Below are 13,763 nucleotides of genomic sequence, written 5' to 3'. Positions count from 1 at the left end.
CGCCGCTTCAGCCACCGGTCCAGGTGGGGCCGGACGCCCTCCAACGTCCAGATGCCCGCCACCGGGGACTCGAGGTCTTCTCTCCATCTCTGGACCAGGACCTCCCTTCCGAGGGTACGGAGTCTCCCAATCTCCTCGAGTCCTGGTCTTTCCCCTCGAGTCCTCACGCTTGACCGGTAGCGGTGCACCTGTGCAAGCACCTCAGCCTGCAGGTCCCACGGCGGGTCGCCAGCGAGGAGTGTGGATGCCGTCCAAGACACCGTGCGGTAGCCCCGTATTGCACGCACCGCGATTACGCGTTGTGGTCGCCGCAGAAGCGTAATGTTCTGCGGAGACAGTGCGTGCACCCATATTGGAGCCCCGTACAGCGCCATACTCCTGACGATACCCGCATACAGGCGTCTGCAGGCCGAGTCCGGCCTCCCGATGTTGGGCAAAAGCCTCCCTAGAGCGGCTGCCGCTCCGACGAGTCTGGGCGCAAGCAGCTCGAAGTGCCCTTTAAAACTCCACCGTCCGTCCAGGGTGAGGCCCAGATACTTCATCTGGGCCTTTATTTCCACCTGAACACCCTGGACGGTGATGTGGGCACCTCGTGGTGGACCTCTGCGTGGGCCATGGAAGAGGAGGGCCTCGGTCTTAGGGACCGAAACCCTCAGACCCCAGGCCTGGACCCTCCTTGCCACGAGGGACGTGCTGACCGTGGCCAGGCAGGACGCCTCCGCGAAGGTGCTCCCGCGTGCCGTTACCAGGGTGTCATCCGCATAACATAACACCCTCGTCCCAGGCAGCATGGGGGCCCGCAGAGGAGCCAATCGAAGCCGGTGTTCCACAACACCGGCCCGAGAACCGATCCCTGCGGGACCCCGTTGAGCACCCTCCGCCGGTCTCGTTGCCCGTCACTCCCCGTCCAAGATACCCACCTATCCTGGAGGTATGACTCCAACAGCCTCCTGAGATACGGAGGCACTTCATGGTACCGAAGTGCCTCTAGAATAGTCTTAAATGGGAGGCTGTTGAAGGCATTCGTGACGTCCAAGGAGACGGCGAGAATGACGTCTCCCCCGGCAACTGCCTCATCCGTCAGGGCCTTCAACGACTCTAGGACGTCAATGGTCGAGCGACCCGCCCTAAAGCCGTACTGCTCCGCCGAGAGCCCTGGACCGACAGTTTCCAGATGCCCAACGAGTCGGTCTGCAAGGATCTTCTCGAAGACCTTCCCGACCTCGTTGAGCAAGACTATCGGTCTGTACGCCGACGGAGCCTTCCTGAGCCCCCGCAGAGTGGTTTAAGTTCGCCTGGAGTACACTTATATGCCGTCTATTCATTTGACGGCATATCAGTGTCTTCGTTTTGCGCTGGGCCACTTCGGTCGCTCTGAGAGGGGACAACTCGGGCTTTCCCTTGAGGGGGGTGGCAGCTCTTCCCCCCCATGATGTGCCCTGACGGCTGAGATGCGTCCGCGCAGACGGCGCAGCGCAGGGGCCTCTCGCATCCTACGTGCCTGTGGCCCTCCTCTCCACACCGGTAGCACATCTTGCTCCAGTCGGTTTTGGAGGGGCACAAAGACGCCGTGTGTCCCATACCCATGCACCTGAAGAAGCGCAGAGGGCGGTGCTCCAGTGCCTGGACTCCTGCTGAGCTCCAGCCCACCAGCAGGCGTCCGGCATCGCAAACCTTTTTGGCCGCGTCCACTGAGCAGTAAACAGTGGACCAGCCAGTTCCCAAGGGGCCCGTCTGCACCTGAGTTGCCTTAACCGCGGTGAGCGAGCAGCCCCCTGCCCGAGCCACCGCCTCCGCAACCTTAACGGCCGTGGCAGAATCGTCCAACCCGGTAACACGGAGTGTCACCGTTTTCGTAGGGCGGACGACCTCCGCCACTCCCTCCAATGCTATTCGGAGACGTTCCGCGAGCACCTCAGCCTGGTCCTGAGTTTGCTCTTTAGGCAACTCCAGTAGCCTGCCCCCGGTGGCAGAGCGGCGAATCCGCATCCCCGCGCCAATGCCGAGCTCCTCCAGATTTACCCTTCTCTCCGCCTGCTCCAAGACCTGAGCGTAGGTCACGCCTTTCCTGGCCGCCTCTGGAGCCAGGGTAATTACTACGGCTGCAGTCTTGGGCGGGGCCAGGTTGGGCTTTGGCTTGGGCTTAGCAGCCGCCGCGGAAGGGTTCTTCGGTGTTGCCGTCGGGAGATTGCTGGTGGGAGTCTTTTTGGCCCTGTTTTATCGGGTCACCACCTCCGACCAGGTTTCTTCCTGCGGCGCTGCTCAGCTGGGGCCCGCCGTCGCCGGGGGTGCCCCAGGCGACGCTGCGGCCGGGCTCGCTCCGAGGCCGCCCGAGAGGCCCCGAACTGCCTGTGGAGCTCCAGCCGTACGGGGAGGAACCGGGCCCCTTCTGTCTGAGGACAGCGGTGGGCGGACGACCCTTTCAGGTAGAAGGCGCTTCTCAATCCCTGCAAAACGGGCGTCCAACATCCTCCCAACTGCGGCCACTATGGAGGCTTTTAACTCCTCCAGGACGTCCGCCTGCAGGGCCGAAGCAGGTGGCGCACCTGTTGCCGCTTCCTTTGCCGAAGCTCCCTCAGCTGCCATCTTCGAGGCCTCCCTCGCTGCCTCCTTGGCCATCGCGGTCTTCATTTCGGTGAAGTCCCGCCGATACGCCTTCTGCTCCGCCCTGATTATCTCCAGTTCAGAGCGGAGGCGGTTGTTATCCGCCTGCAGACGGCGGGTTTCCTCGGCCTCGTTCCGCGTGGTGAGGGCTTCCACTATGGCCTGGAGTTCCGAGGCCGCCTCCTTGAACTTCTTTACGTACGTCCCTTTCAGGTGGCTGGACTTGGTAGCCAGCTGTATGATGGACGCCGTGCTCCTTCCCGCCCAAGCCCGCAGCTCCTGTGTGCCGAGCTTGGTGGGGTCCTCTCGGCAAGACTCCTCGCTCGCCATCCCCTCCTCTGGGTCTAAGACCGTAGTATGGGCCGCCCGCCCCACCACGCGGTCCCGGAGGAACCGACTCAATCCGCTCTCCCTCGTCTCCTCCTCTGCCGCCCTAAGCTCAGCCGTCGCGCTCCCTAACCCATAGTTCCCCCTAGGAATCGGGGTCGTACTCCTTGAGACCGATGAGTTGCGGGAGCTTGACGAGGCGGAGTCCTCACGGCGCGAGTATCTCGCCACAATGGGGGTCCGAGCAGAAGCTCCTCCCCTCACTGCGACTGCCCTGCGACGCGGGCGCGATTCAGGACCAGGGGCACCATCCATTCCGGATGAGCCCAAGTCGTCCGTCATCTCCGATGGTCCACCCGTCTGGAAAGCCAGGCGGGCGGACGATCAGGGACCGCACAGTAAAGTGCCCGCCAACAACCTCTGTTAACACTTAAAAGTAGGTAACAATAACAAAGAAAAACAACGCAAAGAAAAGAAAAACAACGAAAAACGAAAAACCAACAATTAGCAAGTGGCCCTTAAACGATCCCCCCCAAGGGGTGGAACCCAGCACGGCACCGGCAACGTACCAGAGCCGTTTGGATGCACGACCGTTCAAAAACAAGCAATAACAACCATAAATAACAATAACACCAACAACAACAACAATAACAAAAACGAAAATAACAACAACCACTACTATTACTATTAGCCCTGAAAAGGCATCCTACGCGTCCTAACTCAAAAACCAATCGACCTGATTTTTGGAATAGAGTTAGTCGGAAGGACGGAGAGTAACATAGGATTAACTTATACCAGAAAAGCTAACGGCTACCACGGGATTTGTAAAAAACCGTAATAAAATGCGGTTAACAGTAACAGCTAACATAATTTGACAGCCGATTGGCGCAGTGGGCAGCGACCCTGCTCTTTGAGTCCACAGAGTGTTGGTTTGATGAACATGAATGTTTTTCAGTGTCTGAGTGTTAATCTGTATAATTCATAAAAATATTCTACAGTCATCTTAGTACCCATAACACAAGCTACGCTTACTATAAGGCTAGATGGCGGTGTGTGTATCGTCTAAGTTTTTTTATTAGTAGCGGACCCTCGCGACTTCGTCCGCTATGAGTCGATCAAGTAGCTAGAATAGATCTGATGCTAACACGACAATCATCGTAGCTAACTATGTACCTACAATTATTTTACGTGGTATACTGAGTAGTAAGTTGTAAGTCAAAGTCAAAGTCAAAGTCAAAAATATCTTTATTCAAGTAGGCCCACAGGTGGCACTTTTGATGCGTACATAAGAACCACACGGTAGTGAGATGATGGCGATAACCACATTCGTAAACTTAAAACTAAAGCTACGAGGGTTCCAAACGCGTCCTGGTCTAAGAAGAAGCCCACAACAAACTTAGCCGGGTGTTTTTTTTTTTTTTTTTTTTTTTATGTAAGTATTTTAGTGGATTCATACATACATAAATTTATCCATACATCCATCCTCACAAACTTTTGCATTTATAATATTGGTAGGATGGACTCATGATTAAATCGTTGTCCATATGGGACAACGATTGCCACTTGCTGTTATTTGTGAAGAGTTACGTCCTTTATCTCCGACAATATTTATAAGATCTTCATTGAAATTACACAATACATGTTTGATAGACTTCAAATTTAACAGAGTTATGAAGTAAAATTGATAAAAAACTTCATGCCATTTCCCGTAGGAAACTTATTGTTTATCGGGATAAAAAGTATCCTATATGTTGACCCGGAATGTCAGCTACCACTATACTAAATTTTATTTAAATCTGTTCAGTAGATTTTACGTGACGCCCAGACATACAGACAGGTAGACAATAATTAAATGAAAATCTGTTTTGGACTCCATATCGATTATAAAGCATCCCCATGTCAAAATTTTCAAAATATATTAAACTAGCTGTCCCGGCGAACTTCGTACCGCGTTTTTTTTATGAATGTTATATTTTAATACTTATTTTCTTATTCCGGACTAACGGAAATCCGAAAATTCAAATATCATAAAAATTGGTCCAGCCGTTCTTGAGTTATAAATGGTTATAAACACAACTTCCTTTTATATACATATATAGAAAATCTTCCAGTTACAGTTTTATTATAAGTATAGACATCCCAACCCTCTGATAGTTGCGGCTTCTTTTAACTCACCCAAACTTAGCGCCACTCTCAACAAGAGGAGTCCTAGACATATCCTTCACGACCCTGATGATCAGATTACTACAGACAATGCTCCATAACACACACTGAAGACGAGGTCCCCGACTTCTGGTGTCATCCGGACGTGGGCAGCCTCGAAAGCGTTCGGTCTAATCACGTCCGAATTACCGTTCAAAATTCATATAAATTCAGAATTCAAAATTAATTTATTTCAGGTACTCACCTACCTACTTTATAAGCACTTTTGAAACGTCAAGTATGTCTGTTTGTAGTGACTCTACCATCAAAATTTACAATCATTTTTCTATCTTGCGAGAGATGAGAGCTGGCTTTCAATTCTACCCTGTCGTTAAGAAATTCATCAAATGTATAGTAACCTCGCTGTATTAGTTGTGTTTTTACACATTTTTTAAATGTATGCATTGGTAGGTCCAGAATTGCCTTAGGAATCATGTTGTAAAAGCGTATACCAAACCAAAGGTAGTGTTTTATAAAGTTAGGTTCGGTTATAGGCCAGAGTTCTGTTTTCGTCATTATCTGTTTTTATAAATTCCAATAATTAAACTTATCTCACTGTATTATTATTATAATAAACGGGGGTTAACTTCCTCTATTCCATCTTCCCGTGCTTTAGCAGGTGGACACGGTCATTATATCCCCTGTCAGGGGGACCCCCCTATCCCCCCCTCAGGGGACATAATCGGGGGATATAATGTTTGTCTCGCTAGCTCTGCAATAAGTACTTAGTGGTATTTAAGTGACAAATAAACCGACCACTCAATAAATTATATTTACACAACTACTCGTACCAACTAAATAATCACCATTTGTTATTACAATGTAAATAAGAATTAACTTATTGTGTTAACGAACCTACTAACAGTGAGATAAGTTTAATTATTGGAATTTATAAAAACAGATAATGCCGCGACGAAAACAAAACTCTGGCCTATAACCGAACCTAACTTTATAAAACACTACCTTTGTGGGGGTTGAGTATACGCTTTTACAACATGATTCCTATGGCAATTCTGGACCTACCAATGCATACATTTAAAAAATGTGTAAAAACACAACTAATACAGCGAGGTTACTATACATTTGATGAATTTCTTAACGAAAGGGTAGAATTGAAAGCCAGCTTCGCTCTCATCTCTCGCAAGATAGAAAAATGATTGTAAATTTTGATGGTAGAGTCACTACAAACAGACATACTTGACGTTTCAAAAGTGCTTATAAAGTAGGTAGGTGAGTACCTGAAATAAATTAATTTTGAATTCTGAATTTATATGAATTTTGAACGGTAATTCGGACGGTGATTAGACCGAACGCTTTCGAGGCTGCCCACGTCCGGATGACGCCAGAAGTCGGGGACCTCGTCTTCAGTGTGTGTTATGGAGCATTGTCTGTAGTAATCTGATCATCAGGGTCGTGAAGGATATGTCTAGGACTCCTCTTGTTGTGAGTGGCGCTAAGTTTGGGTGAGTTAAAAGAAGCCGCAACTATCAGAGGGTTGGGATGTCTCAAAGCGATTAGCATATTGGTTTAAAACTGCCCTACCATAGGTTAACCCGCTACCATCTTAGACTGCATCATCACTCACCAGTGAGATAGCAGTCAAGGTCTAACTTGAAGTGGAATAAAAAAGTAAAGGTACGTAAAGAAACCCAAGGAAGTCTACGATGTAAATACTAGAACACGGAGCGCATAAATTCTAAGACCCTATTAAATAAATTCTAAGAGAACCGCTTGACATAATAAAAAATCTCGGCCGTGTCCGCGTAACTCCGTACGGCCGACCTCCTAGCAAGTATAAGATCCTGGTACATATTAGGGCAAAAGGGCAAAAGGCCAAAAAGGTTATTTGTGTGTGTGTATGACAGTAACAATTTTTTCAAAAATACTGGCTCGATTTCGATAGTGGTTTTTTTTTTGCATATTTCGATTTATTAAAACCTTAAATATTTCTGTATTGATTATATTTTCAGCCACCTTCAGCAAAGCTTATTAGTGGCGCGGTGAGAAAACTGGTCTACTTCAGAGATTTCGGGAATCGATTTAGTTGTTTTTTTTTATACTCGTACTTCATTATGACTACCTCTACCCTCCATAATTATGACGTAAGCTTACGTAAGCTTTAAATGTTACTATAGTGTTGTATACTATTACGCAGAATATTACTAAGCCGATTTTGACCAGAACGTGACACTTACGCGCAAAAGGGTGTTAAAACGAAAAAAAATCAAACGAGTTTTTTAGTCTAATAAAAATAAATAAAACAAACCGCTTAAAGAGAATTAAATAAACAGAAAACAGAGCTATATTTTGAATAAGTAATAATATTAATTTTTTTTTAATTAAAATGTTTGAAAATAAATTGGTAGTAAGCTTTCAAACATTTTCATTAAAAAAAAGCGAGTTTTCAATACAAAAGAAGCTATATAGGTATACTGCCAGACTTAAATAATAGCCGTAACAATCAAACAATAACGGAAACATATGTACCTATTAATTATTGTAATTATATTTTTCCGGTTCATAACAAACAAACCTATTACAAACTAACACAAATTAGGAAATAACTGTTCTATATTTAAAAATTATAACTCACCAGTTTATAATTCACACTACATCTAGAAAACGAGCAAAAATTCGATTTATTTTATTATAACTACAATAGCACACGTCTTTCCTCTCCTCCCGGCTCCCTTAATTTAAGATTGATTTAGACAAATATTGACAATGGTTTATTTTTGTCAATTGACAAATGACAGTGGCAGTAACATTTGACAATACAAATTGATCAATCATATATGACATTGACAGCAGTAAAGACTATAATTTATTTTCTTTGGGTTGTTTACTGTCTATAGATTATGTTTTACTTATGTTTTACTGTAACTAAAACGAATACATACGTAAACTTCAGTAATTGCATGATATATGTGCCCCTGGAAGCAGCGCTTACTAACATTCAGCTTGCGCATATTTTAGCACTATTTTACAAATATGTAGAGAGTATGGCTTAGTTAGAGCCCTGAGCTGTAAATTCAGTATATTAAAAAAAAAAAAAGATCATAGACAAATTTAGCGAAGTCAAATTAACGTTGGACATGGCTGGCTGATTCATTTTATTTGTTTACAAACAATTTTACAAATTTTCATAAAGATTTTTCTTTTTCTAGCCTTTGAATTCAGGTGTATAAATAATGTCTTTGTGGCAATTTTCAGAGTCATCTCATACTTTGCTTACACGGTGTATAGAGACAGCAAATAATTGTCAAAATAGCGATAACAAATGGTTACAAAAGTTTGGAAGCAAACCAGCGATTAAAAACGATGAGGTTTCGGATACAAACACAGTTCATAATCCTAATAATATAATTAATGGAAATACAGATATAACAAGTTGGAATATAGACAAGGTGGTTAATGAGGAAAAAGTGAATGTTACAGCTGCACAGGAAAAGGATTTTAAATGGCGGGAAATTTTGGACTTGGAACCTATCGCACATTTCGACTACATCGTTGAAAATTGTTTAGAAAATACCGATTTATATCTACTCTTAGCTAAAGAATTACCTCTTGTTTCTATAGAAAAACTGTGTAAACATATTTACGAAACGAAAAATATTAATTCAACGTTCATAGAGAAGTTTTACACAATTTTTTTCCCAGCATTTATGAAAAGGGAACCCACTCGATTGTCTTTGGATCTACTAGTTAAGGGGAAGTGCCATTCTAGTCTTTTTAAACATTTACTCGTTATTTTTATAAAAGATATTGAGTTACCAAGCACAATGTTATATGATTTTGTAGCTACATTAAATGTTAATGAACAAACCAATTTACTGGTTACTCTAAGCAAACTTGACATACCAAAAGAAGTTTTTATTTATCACTTAGCTTCATTCCATCATATTTATAAGAATAGTCAAAAAAACTGTGAACTTCAAAATTATATTTTATCAAAGTTAACTGAAATATCAGAAAGTTGTTTGACAGATAAGAATTATGGTCGCTTCTTACTTAATTTTCTGCAGTCTCATAAAGATTATAAAACAAATTTATCAGAGATTGAATGCATAATTGATACTCACAGAACAGCTTTCAAAAAACCCTGTGCGAATGTATTGAATGAAATAAAAAGTACAACTTAAAAGTGATTAATGGAGTTTTTTAATTTTTTTTGTTTTCACTACTAGTAAGCCTTTGACTGCAATTGTGGTGATGCAATCTAAGATGGTAGCTAGCTAACCTTGGTACAAATGGTACAGCATTTTATGATATTTATAAATATATGTTAAGTTGTAATTCTTGTATTATTCTTGTTTCTATCTATATATATCTACAAATCTATATATATAAAAGAGAAAGTGTGTGGGTATGTTCCGTATAGGCTCTGAAACGGCTCGACCAATTTCAATGAAACTTTCAGGGAATCTCCGGATTGACCTGGCGAGTAATCCTGTGAAGATCAATCAAAAAGATAGAAAAATCAGAGCACTCCTATTTTTGAACTGTCAAATACAGCTTTTATTTACTATGATGATATTCTATTGTTGGGTGTACATGGGTGTAGATAATGATCTTCACCCACTCGAGAAGAGAATAGAAGAGAATGAATACGGAGACAAATAAATGATTTAATATATTATGAGACTAAAATTAAAAATTTAACGATGTAAGTTTATTGTTTAAATAAAATAAAACAAAATCTAGCCCCGCGAAGCTGGGTACGCTAGTAGAATATAAAAATTAACAAAGAAGCAACTTTAAAATGTTTGTCTGTTTTTCCCATCTAATCTCTGGAAGAGGTAGTTAGAAGATTACATAGTCAATCTTTATTTAGAAAAATTACCCATAAAGTAGAGAAATGGGTGTTGAAAATCAAAGAGAGAGACATTTGAAGGTAGTTTCCTTTTTGGTTGTTGTAAGAAAGAGAATTTTAAATACATATAAAACCGTGGCTCTTGGGATTGTATGAATGACATATACAATGTGTAACAAAATCACGAAATAATATTGAAGGATGCATAAATGTAAGGAAAACGCTACGCATTTCACGACACGGTCGCTACATCAACCTCACCCTTTAGAAAAGAAAAAGAAATTACAGAAAATAAACTAACAAAATCTTTGTAAAAGACAAAACCCTTCTCTTAACAAGTAGGTTACAATGTATACAGTTATCATCGCGCTGTAATATGATCGGCATGCAATTTCCTTTAAACGAATTATTAATTTCATGTAACCTAGTATATTGCACTGTAAGTTTATCCTTACTTCTAATGTTTAAATTATTGCAGTCACATTTTTTCTTAAATTTAGAAATGTTTTTATGAACGTACATTAAACCAACGAGGCAGTTGAAGTACAGTAATATTTTCTGATTCTGAATTAGTTAACCAATAGATCGCTCAATTCATTGGAGGATGGGACGAGAGAGGAAGCTCAGGTCTTGGTTAAGCCCTAAATCTGGGAGGACACCTTTGAGATTAACTTGGGGTGACGTTGGGACTGGGTAAAACAGAAAACGAATTCGCACTCCACCCGCGGTCTCAATATGGTCATGGATTTAGTCTAACATGGCCATGGATTTAGTCTAAAAGTCTACATCTAATTTTTTTTTAAACTTGATTTTAACGGAATAAATAATATTATAGTGGAATCTCCGTTTTGTAGACTGGCAACATTAGTAAACATGCTTTATAATACTACTAAATAAAGAAGACTATCCTTCTGATTTCGTATTGTATTGATTTTACTGGCATTCGTGTCGCCATTGTTAAACTTAGGAGACTATTTCATTTTGTTCGATTAAACGTACATATGATTTTCAATGTTTTGTTAAAAATTGTCAAACATTTAAAAAATGTTGAAATGTAAATGTTATGAAATTGACGGTAATTTGTTAATAATTTTAGAATGAGAACACGTCAAAATGAAATGCTAGCAGCCGATGTCGTCTTCGATTCAACGGTACAGAGTAATAAGGTATTTTTCTATAATTTACCTCCATGTTTCCAAAACCCTTTGTTTCGTGAACCATAACTTTTAATGCTAGTTATTTTTTTGTTTCGCAGTGTGTTCGCAATATCGATGCTAAACAATCTACTTGAGAAACTTTAAAGTGGCTAATAATGGCGTTTTCACTGAGGAAAATGTTTTCAAATATAACTTATTTTAAAAAATCGGACGCTGAGGAACCCGAACCGAATGTGAAAATACGTCGGCACACATATGTAGTAGAAGAACCTTTCAATGTAAATTACGAGTCGACAGAAGCAGATTCAACGTCTCGACAGTGTACTAGCCTAAACCTTCCCGAAACAGTGAAAAATTTGGCCGAAAAAAAAAGCTCTTTCTCAGACACGGATTTGTTAAATTTAAAAGTCGCAACGCCAATTCGCAAAAAGCGTCTGTGTAAAAAACTGAAATTGGATGTAAAAAAAGCAAGTCAATCGATGAATACATTAAATTGTGACAGCAATGTTGAAAACACTCCAAAGCATGTACATTTAGAATGCAAGAGCTCCGATGTCTTCAGCGAGAGATTCCGAGGATTGGACTTCAATAAATCCTTTAATTTAATTGATGCTTTGTCCGATGATCAATCGTCGTCACCGTTTGAGGAAGATTTTGATATAGAGTCACTCTCGGAACACTCAGATTCAGATATATCAATGCCTACTAATAAGTCTTCCATAAAGATGTGTCGTAAGGTTTCAGACAGCCAATCTAGTGATGATAAACAAATAGTTCCATCAGTTAGCATTGAATCATTTGCAGACATAGAAGTGGATAGGAATGAAGAAGAGAGAGTCAGGTTACTCGACAACTACCGAACAAAACTAGAAAAGTTAGAGTGTTTTATGAAAAAGCTGCTCAGTGAATTCCAATTTCACATTGAAGTATCTAAAGTCTTCAATTCTAGGTCCCACATCTCATCAATACCGGATAATATAGATGACATACCTAAAATGCTAAAAGAAATGATGGATGTCAATAAAACCACCAACAAAAATAGTTTATCAGATTCCTGGAATATTATTCTTGAAAAGGAGGATAGCAAAACGAAATATAAAGTAAAAAAGCATTTGTTGTCTATGAAGCGGTTTATAGATGAGTTTGTACGTTCGAATTTGCAAAACTCCGAAAATTCAGATACTGATTCTAAAATTCGCACTCGACCTGTCAAAAAATGCCAACGATATGTGCCTAAACATGCAAATATAAGTCGTAAGAAGAAAATCAAACATTTTGATTTCCCAGATTTGAGAGAAGCCATGTTAAATTTATTTAATCTGGATGATCAAACACATGATACTACCATTGATATAAGTTCTTCAGAAGAGTCGGATACATCTAAATGTATGTGTAAGTGCCATAATACTTCCTCTGATACTGATTCAGCAGCAACATCAACTGTTAATGACCAATCAATGTCCATAACATCATCTATAGGTAACTTTTCACTCGATTTATCGGAATTAACCGCCTATTCTGAGTCCCTAGATCAAATTGTGAGCTATAATAGCTTCCAAGATACTAGTTTGTATGGGACACTGCTACAAAAAGCTGCAATTGAACGAATTTCATTCTACGTTCAAGTCCACAGCATACAATTAAAATGCGAACCTGACCTGGAGTTTGAATCGAGGAATACTCTAACATTTCACTGTCCGCCTTGCAAAGATATTCAAATGGAAGAAAATGGTTTATTGAGACATATTCTAAGTTTGTCGCACTGTGAGAAAATTCATTTTCTATATAAAACTGTGTATATCAAGAAATGTGTTGCAGCAGGAAAAGAGATACAGCCTAGTACAGTGTTAAATCCAATGAAAATGTACAGAGATGACAATAAAATTGTCTGCTTTGGTGATGCATTATATGCATGTACATTATGCTTTGAGAATTTGATTGTCGGAGAGTCTGTGCTTATGACACACTGTTGCGAGCCTCAGCATATTGAGAGAAAGGAGAAACTAGCTGAAATCATAGGTTAGTGCGGTACAATCAGCTTTCATAATTCAAAGGTTGTGTTTATGTCATTGCAAGGATGTAGCCATGATATACTTAGGATTAAGGCCAGGTATGTAGGTCATAGATAACGCACAAAATTAATTTTAAATTTAAAATCAACATTTGAGGTAGAACATGTAGATTTTGCTATTTTCTTAATTCCAGCAGAACTTGAATATTACTTAATAATAGATGATTTTTCATTCTAGTTCTCGTACATTTGGGATATGTGTTTATGTGTTATGTGATTTTTTGGAACCTTTTTACATGTTAACTACTGAACAGATTGATATCAATGGATTGCAGTCTGTGCAAGGATAAAAGAAAATTACCAGAAAACAACTAGTATATCATAATTTGAGTAAATTTTGCAGATATTCTGTATATCTGGCAGATGTCTTTTGTTAATTTGGATTTTCACCATGGCTACACCTTTTTATTATGATCATAACAACTTTCTGCACCAAACTGTTTAGTTATAGTATTCTTCCTAAAATTCTTTATTTAAGCGAGCTCAAGAGTAACAGCAAACTAGTTCATCAGCAATCAATACATAGGTCATCTTTATCGGGTCAGATTTAATATTTTCTAAAAAAATATTGCAAAGATCTCTACGCATT

At 41.1% G+C, this 13,763-nt stretch overlaps 3 protein-coding genes across 6 annotated transcripts in view; 1 reads left to right on the top strand and 2 right to left on the bottom strand.

Annotated features, from left to right (window-relative positions):
- The window catches only part of LOC120635666 (lysosomal alpha-mannosidase-like), a 35,328-nt gene extending 27,500 nt beyond the window's left edge, over window positions 1-7,828 (bottom strand). For all 3 annotated transcript variants that reach the window (XM_039906754.1, XM_039906753.1, XM_039906751.1), the window contains exon 1: window positions 7,727-7,828. The gene's annotated coding sequence lies outside the window, so the exon portion shown is untranslated. The remainder of the gene's footprint in view (window positions 1-7,726) is intronic.
- Window positions 1,318-3,273, bottom strand: LOC120635523. The gene is made up of 2 exons (XM_039906542.1): window positions 2,278-3,273; window positions 1,318-2,202 (listed from the first exon to the last, which is right to left on the bottom strand). The coding sequence occupies exons 1-2, from the start codon at window positions 3,271-3,273 to the stop codon at window positions 1,318-1,320; spliced, it is 1,881 nt and encodes a 626-aa protein (XP_039762476.1).
- A 3,154-nt stretch (window positions 7,829-10,982) lies between the features above and the next one.
- LOC120635671 lies at window positions 10,983-13,319 on the top strand. 2 transcript variants are annotated; one of them, XM_039906757.1, is made up of 2 exons: window positions 10,983-11,112; window positions 11,202-13,319. In XM_039906757.1, the coding sequence occupies exon 2, from the start codon at window positions 11,259-11,261 to the stop codon at window positions 13,125-13,127; it is 1,869 nt and encodes a 622-aa protein (XP_039762691.1). In that variant the 5' UTR covers window positions 10,983-11,112; window positions 11,202-11,258; the 3' UTR covers window positions 13,128-13,319. The 2 variants fall into 2 exon arrangements, with proteins under 2 accessions (XP_039762691.1, XP_039762692.1); XM_039906758.1 differs by having other exon boundaries at window positions 11,183-13,319.
- Window positions 13,320-13,763: the final 444 nt, after the last annotated feature.

Source organism: Pararge aegeria, chromosome 27, assembly GCF_905163445.1.
Source record: "Pararge aegeria chromosome 27, ilParAegt1.1, whole genome shotgun sequence".
NCBI lineage: Eukaryota > Metazoa > Arthropoda > Insecta > Lepidoptera > Nymphalidae > Pararge > Pararge aegeria.
Note: the sequence above shows the minus strand (reverse complement) of the source record. Positions and strands in the feature narration are given on the sequence as shown.